Below are 15,198 nucleotides of genomic sequence, written 5' to 3'. Positions count from 1 at the left end.
AAGGTTTGTCAGTGCCATACCCATGCTCGTGGGTTTCATCAAAGGGGTAAACATCTGTGAACTACCTCACTTCTGGCTTCCTCCCATAAACCCCCCCCCCCCCCCCCCCCCCACTCCTCCTCTTTCAAAGCGGCGATAAGCTCAACTCTCACTCACTCATTCACTGTAGAATCTTCGGGTTTCATTTAGTATGTAAAGATTATTTTGGTCCAATGCTAGAAGTCGTTGTGAAAATTGTCTGATACGATCTTTTAAACACAAGCATATTTTAGACTTTTATACAAAACAGACAAAACCCTTTCCATGGGCAGAAGAAATTTATTAAAATTGTCATTCAAATCTCAACAATATAGAATATGGGTCACGTGGCACTTGCGAGGTGTCTGCGAGCATGGATTGGCCCAAGTTGTTTGTTTACTGGGAGACAATGCGAATAAGAACTACAATACAGATAATAAAATATCTATGCAAATAAGAATCCATTGTAGGATTGACCCGTGAAGACACGGGGTAGAATAAGTCTTCAGCAACCCATGCTTGCCATAAAAGGCGACTATGCTTGTCGTAAGAGGCGACTAACGGGATCGGGTGGTCAGGCTCGCTGACTTGGTTGATGCAATTCATCGATCCCAATTGCGTTGATCGATGCTCATGATATTAATCACTGGATTGTCTTGTCCAGACTCGATTATTTACAGACCGCCGTCATATAGCTGGAATATTGCTGAGTGCGGCGTAAAACAACAAACCAACACACCATTGTAGGATTACGAATATATCATAGCATGCGATTATGATTCACTATCAAATAAACTGACGGCCAAAAGAAACGTTACCAACGATATTTCTAGGATAAAATATGACCAACACGATTTGAAGCAGCAATAACAATTGTATTGTAGAAATTCATCATTCAGAACAGTAAAATGCGAATTTACTAAATCAAAAACAAAGTCCTTGACCTCCAACAGGGATATTGCGTGACAAGGGGTCATTCGTCCAGTATTCGATCAACAACATTGGTTACAACTTTAAGGTGACTACGGCCCGGACCGTTCAATACGGGATATGAGCTCCATGAGCGGCAATGCATCTTCGAATGCGGCGTCGAACTGAGTAGACAAGCATCCTCACATCGACTGCAGGTATCCGATTCCATTCATTACGGAGGGCAACGATCAACGCTTGTCTCGTGAAGAGAGGATGTTGACATTTCCGAAGACGACGGCCCAGCTGGTCCAAGCAATGTTCTATGGGTGACAGAACTGGTGATCGAGCTGGCCACGGCAGGACAGTCACGTTGTTGGCGTTGAGGAAGTCTCTAGTAATACGGGCTTTATGGGGTGTGGCGTTATCTTGTTGGAACACCGTCCGTTGTTGACGCTGGATGAAAGGAAGATTCACTGGCCGTAAGATATTGTCAATGTAGCGTTGTGCTGTCAGATTGCCTTCGATGATGACAAGTACCGTCTTCTCGTCCCCGCAAATGCCGCCCTAGACCATCACACTTCCGCCCCCGTATGGTTCCACCTCCTGGACACAACAAGGAGCCGTACGTTCACCACGTCGTCGATAAACTCGCGTCCGCCCATCAGGTTTGAAGAGTTGGAACCTGCTCTCGTCACTAACCAGCACTCGCCGCCATTCCCTTTGTTGCCATGGCTGAGTTTGCCTGCACCACGTCAATCTGGCACGTTGTTGTTGACGGGTCAAGGTCATGCCCTTGAAAAGGGCGATAAGCCCGGAGACCGTAATGTCGTAGTCGTCTGGTCACTGTTTGTCTGCTGACCGGATGTCCTAAGCTGTTGGCAGCTGATGACGTCACAGTAAGAAATATGTTCCTCTGATGAAGTACCCGTAAAAAGCGGTCATCCTGCGGGGTCGTGACCTTTGGTCTGCCACTCCGTGGTCTGTCTGCGGTTCTGCCAGTCTGTCGGAGACGTGCGTCTGGTAATGGTCATCTTGGAGCAGTTCATGTTAATGGCAACCGCTCTCTGTGTCGCTCCCATCTGCAGCATACCTATGGCTCTCTCCCTCTGGACAGCGGTCATTCTTGGCACGTTCGTTGGTGTTAATCATCGCAACCAATGATAGGGAACAGATCCCTGCGTAATTTATACACGGAAATTGCACGATAATTTGGGAAAGAATGTTTTAAAAAATTGCTGAAAAACACCAATATCTCCCAAAATCCGCAATGCACGTGCAAAGAACGACAGAGAACATGAAGACTGTATTCGTGAGATGTGTTCTTTACTGTTTTTGAACAGGTTGGCATCTTTGTTTCAAAGTGGCAAATCAGTTAATGTTGGTAACGTTTCTTTTGGCCCTCAGTTTAGTTGTGATACCAGGTGTTCGCACCAGTTAAGATCCGGGGTAGAAAAGGTCTTCAGCAACCCATGCTTGCCGTAAAAGGCGACTATGATTGTCGTAAGAGGTGACTAACGCGATCGGGTGGTCAGGCTAGCTGACTTTCCATGATCAAAATAGATATCTAACAGCAGAGTTGATTGTACGGGTCCGACTATATCGTGAGCACGTGTTTATGAATCACTATCAATTAGTGATCATGCCAGATGCTCGCGAAGAGTAGAGCGTATGCTGCCCAACCGTGGCACCCGTCACAAACACAGGCAAAGGCAAGTCAATTGTTCACCGAAAAACGTATTGTTCACAATAGGGAATTGCAATCGTGACTTACAAATGTCCTCCACGTGTCTACACAATACTCGCTCAATAAACTTTGTGTTTCTGAATATCAAATGAATGTGGTGTAGTTAATGACCGTATGTTCATAGGCACGAAACCCTAATGGTGAAACTTTGGTAACAAAATGTATTTTGTTTAAATCGAAATTCCTCGTTATTCAATTATTTTGTTTATTTATTTCGAATTTTCGCATTCTTACTGGTTACTTTGGTTAAATTTTGACGTTATTTCAATTTTATCTAATATGTTTTATCGAAAATTTGAGAAAATAATCGAAGTCACGATAAAAAGCTCGAAATTTCGAGAATTTGTCTAAAGTAATTTAAATAACGAGAAAAATACTCGATTAAAAAAATAAAATTATGCAAAAAGGTGACAACATTAAGCTTTCCTACATGCACATATCTTTTAATCGCGTTTTTATTCAGCAGAACGGCTTTTACAAAATCAGATATATAAAAAAGTAAACTATCTGTAAAATTTCAAGGTGAAGATAAAGAACTGATATCTTAAACCAATTACATTTCACCGTTGATATCCCATTGGTTGATGTGAAGTGTACGTCTTCCGTGTGAAAATATGAAACTGCGTTATTCATAAAAAACAATTTACTTCATAATTATAAGATGTCATCCTTCGTATTCTTTGTTTGGAAAATGGAAAATATCGAAACCACAAAATTAATACAGTAACCATTACCGCCGTTACTTATCAGGTCAAATTAATTGTGGTGAGGTGAGGTGAAATGAGGTTTAACGTCGCGTCCAAGATTATTGCACTTATATAGCGACGTGCATGTACGTGTGTGTGTTTGTGGCTGCTTGTACTAGTCCGGACTGGTGCCGATTTATAGTGCTAGCTCACTGAGATACCATGCCGCAGTTTAACATGATGCCCCACTCAGACACAGTATACTGACTCCGAGCCGACCAGTCCTTGTTTTAGGCCCTTAATGCCGAGCGCCAGACAGGGTAACAACAAGTACCATCTTTTAACGTCTTTTGGTATGACGCGGTCGGGGATCGAACCCCGGACCTCTGGGCGGACGCTCTATCACTAGACCACGGAGGCGGTTGTCAAATTAATGAATCACTGTGGTCCTCCGACAGTTCATAAATGACCTAACACAGGTTTCCAGGTCAAGAAATGAACTTTGTTCTCAAGCGTTAACGCCTATATTATTTACAAACGAAAGATGGAATTTGGTAAGTATTAATGCCATATCTCTTTTATTCACAGAGGAGTCTAAGATCTGCTTGGACGTTTTGGATTTAGTGTGCGTGTCACTTCTTCTCTCACTCCTTCCCTCACTCACTCACACACCCACACACTCACACACATAACTTCTATGGAGTTGATCCAGTTGCAATTTTCTTGGCAGAGTTGCTTCCCTTGTCTGCAAGGATCTCCATGGTCGTCGTTTGAATCCCAGATTCATCCCAATTCTCATCCTTGGTCATGGTCACACCTCATTCCAGCCAGCCATCAAATGTCGATGTTACACACGGTCTAGGTCACGTCCTTGTGTAACAAAAGCACAGAGTGCTACAGAGGGCTCCCTAGTCCTGCACCATGACCGTGGAATATATTTATTTTATGAAAAAAAATAATCTAGAAACGTATACAAAAGCAAGTCTAGCCAGCTCAAGCTAGCTCTATTCTGAAATCAGCATAGGGAAATATTTTTTATATTTTTAGAGTCAAGAAGGATATTGTGTAATATAAGATTTCAGAGACTAAATGTTAGTCTAAGGGCTCCCAAGCTTTTCAGATTACCCACAATCAATTGCCGCTGGAAAACTGAAATTATTGTTTACCTGGTGCGACCTTTGTGTGAAATTTCATGTTAGTATCTTGAAATTTCAAGATAGCATCTTGAAATTTCAACTTAGTATCTTGAAATTTCAAGATAGTATCGAAAACAATTTTTAAAAAACAAAACAAATGGCCCTAAAGGCTTCCGTACCCTTGACTCTTAAGTTGTGATTGTGGGAAATGTTGCTATGTTTTGGTCGGAGCCAGAGTGTAGTATATTTTGGACTCCTCCATTTTAAAAATGCTGGATCCGCGCTTAGGAGCTCTCTATAATGTTAACTCTACACATGGTTTATGATTACATTTACCGGTCTTTTTCGATGACTATTAAGCTGCAACGCCAGCTAACATGTTAGTATCGATCAAATCCTATTCAGTAATGCACACTGCAATTAACAACATCTGGCAAAATGACTGCAATTAAGAATTAACATCACTGCAGTGTGAACCTCCATAGAGTGAGGAACAAACTGTATGTATGGACGTCGGAACCCATCATCTTTTATATCCCCATTTTATACCTCAAGGATGTAGAAACACTTTTAGCAAGCGTGACTGCATGTTTACATGGACAGCCATACAACCAGTTGTTTTGTGAAAAGACAGCTACTCCAAACGAGAGAAACTACGCATGCTCACATGTTCTGTGACCGCCTCTGTGGTCTAGTGGTAGAGCGTCCGCCCGGAGAGTGGAAGGTCCGGGGTTCGATCCCGGGCCGCGTCATACAAAAAGACGTTAAAAGATTGTACTTGTTGTTACCCTGTCTGGCGCTCGGCATTAAGGGGCTAAAACAAGGACTGGTCGGCTCGGAGTCAGTATACTGTGTCTGAGTGGGGTATTCATGTTAAACTGCGGCATGGTATCTCAGTGAGCTAGCACTATAAATCGGCATCAGTCCGGACTAGTACAAGCAGCCACACACACACATACACGTGCATGCACGTCGCTATATAAGTGCAATAATCTTGGACGCGACGTTAAACCCAATTTCACCTCACCTCACCTCACATGTTCTGTAGTAAAGTCTTTTGTAGGTTGGTTACAGCAAATGTATTCAAACAATCATCATTAGATAAGAATGTCTGTTTAGAACTACGTTGTCAGTCACAATGATAATTTTCTTCAAGTACAGGACGTCAAGATGGCCAACACGATCACCGTGACGGCAGATTTCCGAAGTCGCCAATGAACCTGTGGCGATTATTTGTGGATCCTGGCCGGTGACTATAAAGAGTGAGTGAGTATGGTTTTACGCCGCTTTTAGCAATATTCCAGCAATATCACGGCGGGGGACACCAGAAATAGGCTTCACACATTGTACCCATGTCGGGAATCGAACCCGGGTCTTCGGCGTGACGAGCAAAGACTATAAAGAGGTGTCGATTAGATACGAACCGAGTCGATAGTCTGGGCTTGCGTTTTTTCGTTCTGTTCGCTATGATGAGTCGTAGCGACGATATTCGGTCACGTGCATGCAGTCAAACCTTTTTCAATGAATGCAAGATTAACGTGGTTAAATTATCTGAAACAAGGCTTCTGTTTTAATTCCTACAAAGGAACCCCAGGGTTTTCCTCAGGAATGTGGAAGTGTTATGAGGTAAAAATGCATCCCCAAAACCTTAGAAAATTATAACAAAGTCAACCTTTAAATTGATGGTTATACTTAAAAAACCCGATGAAAGCCGAAGTGTTGGCGCAAACAATCAGGAAATCAATATGGCGACGACAGTGACAGGATACTTCGGGATAGCTTCGGTGGTGTTGTCGCCAATTAATCAATAGACATCTTTAATCGGTTAGTGGGTTCTGGTAATTTGCTGATCACAACACAAACACGCACGAGTTCATGATCTGATATTGTTCTCAACCAATTAAAATGATCTATGAAGACAGGTGACAAAGACAGGCCAGGCCTGAACACTTTAAAATGATACCGTCAACATTAGGAGAGGAGAGTGCGGTTTGCAGTCGATCGAGTCGAACCATGATCCTTCTAAGTTCTCCCCACTCAGTGACGAGCCTGGCCGGTCCGATCCTGTCGTGTATTGATAGATAGACTGAGAGTAAGTAAAACTAAAGTGAGTTTCGAGCTGGTGTTGCGTTTCTTTATTATGCGAGTATAAATGCTGATGAAGACAATTCGGAGTAGGCGTCGATAGACCAATCACGACTTGAGATGAGCCGATGATGTCCAGACGAGCTGTAAGGTCATGGATTAACTGACCATGACAATAAGGAAAGACAATGCGTTTAGGTAACTGTAGTAGATCCCACTAAGACGCCCGAACGTCAAAATGTGTCGTTCATATACATGTATACGTTTATGAGCGTCATGTGACCGGCCTCTCGTCCAATGGAAAAGCCGAATATCGGCTAATACCAACTTCACATTGATGAGAAGGACGGAGAAGAGCGACTCCGTAATGTGGTGGATAGACCGTCTTTCTCGGATAGGGGAAGGTCGATGTTTGCGGATTACCAAGAGACCGTAATACATAGTACTTGTTGTAACCCATCCTGGCGCTAGGCACAGGCACGCACGCACGCACGCACGCACGCACGCACGCATCGAACCCCGGCCCTTCCGATGAAATGTGGTTTAACGTCGCGTCCAAGATTATTGCACTTATATAGCGACGTGCATGTACGTGTGTGTGTTTGTGTGGCTGCTTGTACTAGTCCGGACTGATGCCGATTTATAGTGCTAGCTCACTGAGATACTATGCCGCAGTTTAACATGAATACCCCACTCAGACACAGTATACTGACTCCGAGCCGACCAGTCCTTAATTAAGCCCCTTAATGCCGAGCGCCAGACAGGGTAATAACAAGTACCATCTTTTAACGTCTTTTGGTATGACGCGGTCGGGGATCGAACCCCGGACCTTCCGCTCTACGGGCGGACGCTCTACAACTAGACCACGGAGGCGGTCTGTAAATTAGTCATTAAATAACAAATAAATCTGTTTGTCCTAATGGCTTGTTGCTTAATCGCAGCTTTGAAAGAGAATGGGACACAAATGATTAAAAGACAGTGTTTATTCTACTGGTACACAGGTATATTGGATCTGACGCGTTTTCCATTTCGGCAGGTTCGGCCTTGGCCTTGACCTTGAACTGAAATAAAGTCGTGGAATGACGTTGAATACAAGGATCATAACCTGTACACAAACGATTTGGAAGCTGATGATCAAAACTTAAGCCTATTTCCAACATAATGCATGTTGGAACAAAAGTGATGTTGATATACTCATATCCAAAACAAATGCACACCCTAAAATATGAAATGTCCGAAAACGAAAAGATGTATGCATATTACCTCTTTAGAGTGTGCGTTTGTTTTGGAGGTGAATATATGAACATTCCTATTGATCGTTTGGAAGTGAGTATATATAATATAAGTCTAATAATAATAATATCTAAGAAATTACAACAGAGTAAAAACGTATATATTCCTCGAATATGTATTTTGAGGCAATCTCAATCATCCAGTGTATTATATCTATATACTAGTGAGTGAGTGAGTGAGTTGGGTTTAACGCCGCTTTTAACAGTATTCCAGTTATATCGCAGCATGTCAGCTTAATGTGGGAGGAAAGCACGAAGTGATGCAGGTCTCAGACGTTTACCACTTCGGTGAAACCCACGAGCACGGGTATGGTGCTGACAAACCTAGAAACATAATAGGGGCGAACCGGGATTCGAACCCACAATCATAGGTTTCTGGCGTGCCCAAGGGACGCAACTCTGCACAGCGAATCGCGGCGCCTTAGACGACTGGGCCACTCGTGCCCCCTATATAATATCATGGAGGTATAATACCCTTGATATTCGAAAGTGATTTTGCTGTTAAAATTACTCGTTCAAGGCTTTGGAAAATGAAGCGGAGGCTATTACCTACCTGAACTGGATCCCATGGAATCTAATGGATCAGGCTGTGTCCGTGTAAATAAGGACTGGTCTGGGGATACACGCTAGTTTGACCTCCTGCGTAGGGATATGAGCCAACTGACCCGGCGTAGGGATATGAGCCAACTGACCCGGCGTAGGGATATGAGCCAACTGATCCGGCGTGGGGATATGAGCCAACTGATCCGGCGTAGGGATATGAGCCAACTGATCCGGCGTAGGGATATGAGCCAACTGACCCGGCGTAGGGAGATGAGCCAACTGACCCGGCGTAGGGATATGAGCCAACTGACCCGGCGTAGGGATATGAGCCAACTGACCCGGCGTAGGGATACGAGCTACCGGTGGAACTAGCGTAGGGATAGGATCCACCGAGACCAGAGTAGGGGTAAGATCCACTATGACCAGCATGGCCTGGGGCGTCTAGGTGTACGTAGGGATAGGAACCGGATGAGCTTGCGTAGGGATAGGATCCACCGAGACCAGAGTAGGGGTAGGATCCACTCTGACCAGCATGGCCCAGGCCGTCTAGGTGTACGGGATAGGAGATACTGCCACCATAGTAAGGATACGACCCTCCGTGTCCGAGGTATGACCCCCCGTGACCCATATAAGGGTAGCTTCCACCCATGTATGACCCCTGGCCAAGGCCGTAGATACCCAATCCGGAGTGAAGGCCGTGCATACGGGCCCCGAGGAGCAGGGGACTATGCATGTATGGGAATGGGTACAAGGCACGGGCCACTGCGGCCATGGCCATGACCACGAGGAGGAGCTGGACTGTCTTCATGTCTGGTGCTGAAAGTAAAATGAGGAGTTTGGTTTAACGCCAGCGCTTATGTTATATGATTGTGGTGAAAACTCAATCTGCAAGTGTTCGGTTTAACGTTTATGTTATATGATTGTGGTGAACACGCAATCTGCATGGGTTCGGGTCAACGTTTATGTTATATGATTGTGGTGAAAACTCAATCTGCAAGGGCTCGGTTTAACGCCTGAGTTTATGTTATATGATTGTGGTGAAAACGCAATCTGCAAGGGTTCGGTGTAACGCCAGAGTTTATGTTATATGTTTGTGGTGAAAACACAATCTGCAAGGGTTCGGTGTAACGCCTGAGTTTATGTTATATGATTGTGGTGAAAACTCAATCTGTAAGGGCTCGGTGTAACGCCTGAGTTTATGTTATATGATTGCGGCGAAAACTCAATCTGCAAGGGCTCGGTGTAACGCCTGAGTTTATGTTATATGATTGCGGCGAAAACTCAATCTGCAAGGGCTCGGTGTAACGCCTGAGTTTATGTTATATGATTGCGGCGAAAACTCAATCTGCAAGGGTTCGGTTTAACGCCTGACTTTATGTTGTATGATTGTGGTATAAACTCAATCAGCAAGGCTTCGGTTTAACGCCTGAGTTAATGTTATATGATTGCGTCGAAAACTCAATCTGCAAGTGCTCGGTTTAACGCCTTAGTTGATGTTATATGATTGCGGTGAAAACTCAATCTGCAAGGGTTCGGTGTAACGCCAGAGTTTATGTTATATGATTGCGGCGAAAACTCAATCTGCAAGGGCTCGGTTTTTCTCCTGACTTTATGTTATACGATTGTGGTGAAAACGCAATCTGCAAGGGTTCGGGTCAACGTTTATGTTATATGATTGCGGTGAAAACTCAATCTGCAAGGGTTCGGTGTAACGCCAGAGTTTATGTTATATGATTGTGGTGAAAACTCAATCTGCAAGGGCTCGGTGTAACGCCTGAGTTTATGTTATATGATTGTGGTGAAAACTCAATCTGCACTGGTTCGGTGTAACGCCTGAGTTTATGTTATATGATTGCGGTGAAAACTCAATCTGCAAGGACTCGGTTTAACGCCTGAGATTATGCCATATGATTGTGGTGAAAACGCAATCTGCAAGGGTTCGGTGTAACGCCAGAGTTTATGTTATATGATTGCGGCGAAAACACAATCTGCAAGGGCTCGGTTTAACGCCTGAGTTGATGTTATATGATTGTGGTGAAAACGCAATCTGCAAGGGCTCGGTGTAACGCCTGAGTTTATGTTATATGATTGCGGTGAAAACTCAATCTGCAAGGGCTCGGTGTAACGCCTGAGTTTATGTTATATGATTGCGGCGAAAACTCAATCTGCAAGGGCTCGGTTTAACGCCTGAGTTTATGTTATATGATTGTGGTGAACAAGCAATCTGCACGGGTTCGGGTCAACGTTTATGTTATATGATTGTGGTGAAAACTCAATCTGCAAGGGTTCGGTTTAACGCCAGAGTTTATGTTATATGATTGTGGTGAAAACTCAATCTGCAAGGGTTCGGGATAAGGCCAGGGTTTATGTTATATGATTGTGGTGAAAACTCAATCTGCAAGGGTTCGGTGTAACGCCAGAGTTTATGTTATATGATTGTGGTGAAACTCAATCTGCAAGGGCTCGGTTTAACGCCTGAGTTTATGTTATATAATTGTGGTGAAACTCAATCTGCATGGGTTCGGTGTAACGCCAGAGTTTATGTTATATAATTGTGGTGAAAACTCAATCTGCAAGGGTTCGGTGTAACGCCTGAGTTTATGTTATATGATTGCGGTGAAAACTCAATCTGCAAGGGTTCGGTGTAACGCCAGAGTTAATGTTATATAATTGTGGTGAAAACTCAATCTGCAAGGGTTCGGTGTAACGCCTGAGTTTATGTTATATGATTGTGGTGAAACTCAATCTGCACGGGTTCGGTGTAGCGCCAGAGTTTATGTTATATGATTGTGGTGAAACTCAATCTGCACGGGCTCGGTTTAACGCCTGAGTTTATGTTATATAATTGTGGTGAAACTCAATCTGCATGGGTTCGGTGTAACGCCAGAGTTTATGTTATATAATTGTGGTGAAAACTCAATCTGCAAGGGTTCGGTGTAACGCCTGAGTTTATGTTATATGATTGCGGTGAAAACTCAATCTGCAAGGGTTCGGTGTAACGCCAGAGTTAATGTTATATAATTGTGGTGAAAACTCAATCTGCAAGGGTTCGGTGTAACGCCTGAGTTTATGTTATATGATTGTGGTGAAAACTCAATCTGCAAGGGTTCGGTGTAACGCATGAGTTTATGTTATATGATTGCGGTGAAAACTCAATCTGCAAGGGCTCGGTTTAACACTATGTGTTATATGATTGTGGTGAAAACTCAATCTGCAAGTGCTCGGTTTAACGCCAGAATTTATGTTATATGATTGTGGTGAAAACTCAATCTGCAAGGGCTCGGTTTAACGCCAGAGTTTATGTTATATGATTGTGGTGAAAACTCAATCTGCAAGGGCTCGGTTTAACGGCTGACTTTATGTTATATGATTGCGGTGAAAACTCAATCTGCAAGGGCTCGGTTTAACGCCTGCGTTTATGTCATATGATTGTGGTGAAAACGCAATCTGCAAGGGTTCGGTTTAACGTTTATGTCATATGGTTTTGATGAAAACGCAATCTGCACTTGTTCGGTTTAACGCCTGCGTTTATGTTATAAGATAATGGGGAAAATTCAAGGGCTCGGTTTAACGTTTATGTCATATGGTTTTGATGAAAACTCAATCTGCACTGGTTCGGTGTAACGCCTGAGTTTATGTTATATGATTGCGGTGAAAACTCAATCTGCAAGGACTCGGTTTAACGCCTGAGATTATGCCATATGATTGTGGTGAAAACGCAATCTGCAAGGGTTCGGTGTAACGCCAGAGTTTATGTTATATGGTTGCGGTGAAAACGCAATCTGCACTGGTTCGGTTTAACGCCTGCGTTTATGTTATAAGATAATGGGGAAAATTCAAGGGCTCGGTTTAACGTTTATGTTATATGGTTGCGGTGAAAACGCAATCTGCACTGGTTCGGTTTAACGCCTGCGTTTATGTTATAAGATAATGGGGAAAATTCAAGGGCTCGGTTTAACGTTTATGTTATATGGTTGCGGTGAAAACGCAATCTGCACTGGTTCGGTTTAACGCCTGCGTTTATGTTATAAGATAATGGGGAAAATTCAAGGGTTCGGTTTAACGTTTAAGTTATATGGTTGCGGTGAAAACGCAATCTGCACTTGTTCGGTTTAACGCCTGCGTTTATGTTATAAGATAATGGGGAAAATTCAAGGGCTCGGTTTAACGTTTATGTTATATGGTTGCGGTGAAAACGCAATCTGCACTGGTTCGGTTTAACGACTGCGTTTATGTTATAAGATAATGGGGAAAATTCAAGGGCTCGGTTTAACGTTTATGTTATATGGTTGCGGTGAAAACGCAATCTGCACTGGTTCGGTTTAACGCCTGCGTTTATGTTATAAGATAATGGGGAAAATTCAAGGGTTCGGTTTAACGTTTATGTTATATGGTTGCGGTGAAAACGCATTCTGCACTTGTTCGGTTTAACGCCTGCGTTTATGTTATATGATTGTGGTGAAAACTCAATCTGGCGCAGGTTGATTCGTTTTCCACTGTGGTGAAACTCACGATCACAGGTGTGGTGGCGATGCGCCAAAGATCGTAATCGGGTCGGATCTGGGATTCGAACCCATAGAGAGCATTGAGGCGGATACCTTCAGAGATGATACTCCCGCCACAAGAAAACCACTGTGCTCAACCCACCTAGTTATTTTAGTCGTTAAAAACATGAATATATAGTACAACAAAAAAGATAGATGCAAAACCTCAAATCCGCATTTGCCCTATTTTGAAACAGACAGTATGAATTGTTTTGTCAAATGAACTTGAGAAATGAAATTGAAATGTGTTTCGCCAACTTGAAACTACAAACTCAATCCTGAAAAAGACCCGTGAAGATCCGGGATGGAACAGGTCCTCAGCAACCCACGCCCATAGCGGTGAAAATTATATGAATGGATGCGAATCGGTGATGACTACGAAATCCTAATGGTGCCACTATGTTACCATAATTATATTTTATTTTAAATCGAAGTTTCTCATTATTTCAACTATTTATTTGAAATTTCGATTACTTCGACCATTTTCTCGTTACTTCGATTATTTTCTCGTTATTTCAATTATCTTTTCGAAATTTCGAGTTTTTGAAATAAACTTGAAATAACAAGAAAATAATTGTAATAAAGCAAATAATCGAAGTAACGAGAAGAAAATCGAAATTTAGAGTAATTGTAACAAACTTGAAATAACGATTTTTGTGTGGAAATTTCCATTGTTTGAAATAAACTTGAAATAACGAGAAGATAATCGAAGTAACGAGAAAATAATTGAAATAACGTATGGAAAAAAATAATTATTGTATCAAAGCGGCATCATTAGGCTTTCGTAGATGACATCACCTATTCGCGAAAACTCACCTTCAGTTTATTTGAACTCCAGGGTACCGTTTTACAAAACGATGTTAGCGCCAAGATGACCATTACTCCCACACCTTGCCATATACTTACGACAATGATAGAGCTAAGGATGGTTTGTACAAAGACACTTCAAATCTTTAAGATTGAACCAAACCTTTGCAAACCCTAATAAAGACAACCACAGCACTTTGATCGCTTTGAGGACAGCGACCTCGAGTCTTTGTACGTACGCTCATTTCCTAAACACACCTCACTGTCCGCGATTAAGAAACGGAAGAAAGTATAATAAATTTAAAGAATACAAAAGTTTTTACTCACAGAATCCTGACAATCTTGAACTTCAGATAAGAATCTGCTACAAGATCTGGAAGGTCTTCCTCCTCCAGGGCCGTTTATATGGTCATTTTGACAGGCGGTGGAAACAGGGTGATCTATTGCAACATCCCTGTTGCCGTAGCCGCAGGTATGTGAAATGTTTTTTTCAATCTATCAACGCTGGACATGTTTTAAGAAAATAATGTTATTCTCTATGTTTATTCTGAGTTTTAAAATCTTTGAAATAATTACTCTGAAGGTTTAATTAAGATTAAATCTGTAATATATCAAATAATATATAAATATATATAATTGGTCTATTTTATATGTATAAAATAGACAGCACGCGTTACATTTATCCAAACGAACATTATCTCAGACCATTTAGATAAAAAAATTAAACCTTTATCATACCTCCATGTCAGAATGATCTGATTGGTACACGTGATCTTGATAAAATACTGTGTATCTCGCCTTGGACGGAAATAAATTTCTCAGCGGGGAATAAATCTCTTATACCCCGCCTAGGGCTAGTCAGGCTGGACGTGGATTTCTGAGAGGCAGAAAAAATCCCTTATATCCCGCTTCCAAGGAAAAAGCCGCACACTTTTTCCGAGTCAATGGAAGCCACGTGACATAGCGCAAGCTCACCTCCGCTCAATCGAACAGCTGTTTTCTATCAATTTTGAAATTGTTTTAATCCTTTTAAAACATGTCGGTAAGATAAATTCGTTGTAGCAGGATCAGTCGGGTACATGGGGTTTTATGCGTCCCTCGTTAGGTTTTGTACCTAACGCGGGACGCATAAAACCCCATGTTCCGGCGACTGGTATAAAACATAACGCGGGACGAATAAAACCCCATGTTCCGGGACTGGTATAAACATAACGCGGGACGAATAAAACCCCATGTTCCGGCGACTGGTATAAAACATAACGAGGGACGCATAAAACCCCATGTTCCGGGACTGGTATAAAACATAACGAGGGACGCATAAAACCCCATGTTCCGGCGACTGGTATAAAACATAACGAGGGACGCATAAAACCCCATGTTCCGCGACTGGTATAAAACATAACGACGGACGCATGAAACCCCATGTTCCGG

General features: G+C 42.7%; 1 protein-coding gene across 2 annotated transcripts; it reads right to left on the bottom strand.

Moving 5' to 3' along the window:
* Positions 1-7,549: 7,549 nt before the first annotated feature.
* Positions 7,550-14,238, bottom strand: LOC124142061 (shematrin-like protein 2). 2 transcript variants are annotated; one of them, XM_046510323.2, is made up of 3 exons: positions 14,095-14,238; positions 8,427-9,232; positions 7,550-7,642 (listed from the first exon to the last, which is right to left on the bottom strand). In XM_046510323.2, exon 2 carries the CDS (start codon positions 9,222-9,224, stop codon positions 8,448-8,450), a length of 777 nt encoding a protein of 258 aa, XP_046366279.2. In that variant the 5' UTR covers positions 9,225-9,232; positions 14,095-14,238; the 3' UTR covers positions 7,550-7,642; positions 8,427-8,447. The 2 variants fall into 2 exon arrangements, with proteins under 2 accessions (XP_046366279.2, XP_046366280.2); XM_046510324.2 differs by lacking the exon at positions 14,095-14,238 and adding an exon at positions 13,777-13,794.
* Between the last annotated feature and the right edge of the window lie 960 nt (positions 14,239-15,198).

The sequence above is a fragment of the Haliotis rufescens genome, unplaced genomic scaffold, assembly GCF_023055435.1.
Source record: "Haliotis rufescens isolate VD_foot unplaced genomic scaffold, xgHalRufe1.0.p SCAF_81, whole genome shotgun sequence".
NCBI classification, from domain to species: domain Eukaryota; kingdom Metazoa; phylum Mollusca; class Gastropoda; order Lepetellida; family Haliotidae; genus Haliotis; species Haliotis rufescens.
Note: the sequence above shows the minus strand (reverse complement) of the source record. Positions and strands in the feature narration are given on the sequence as shown.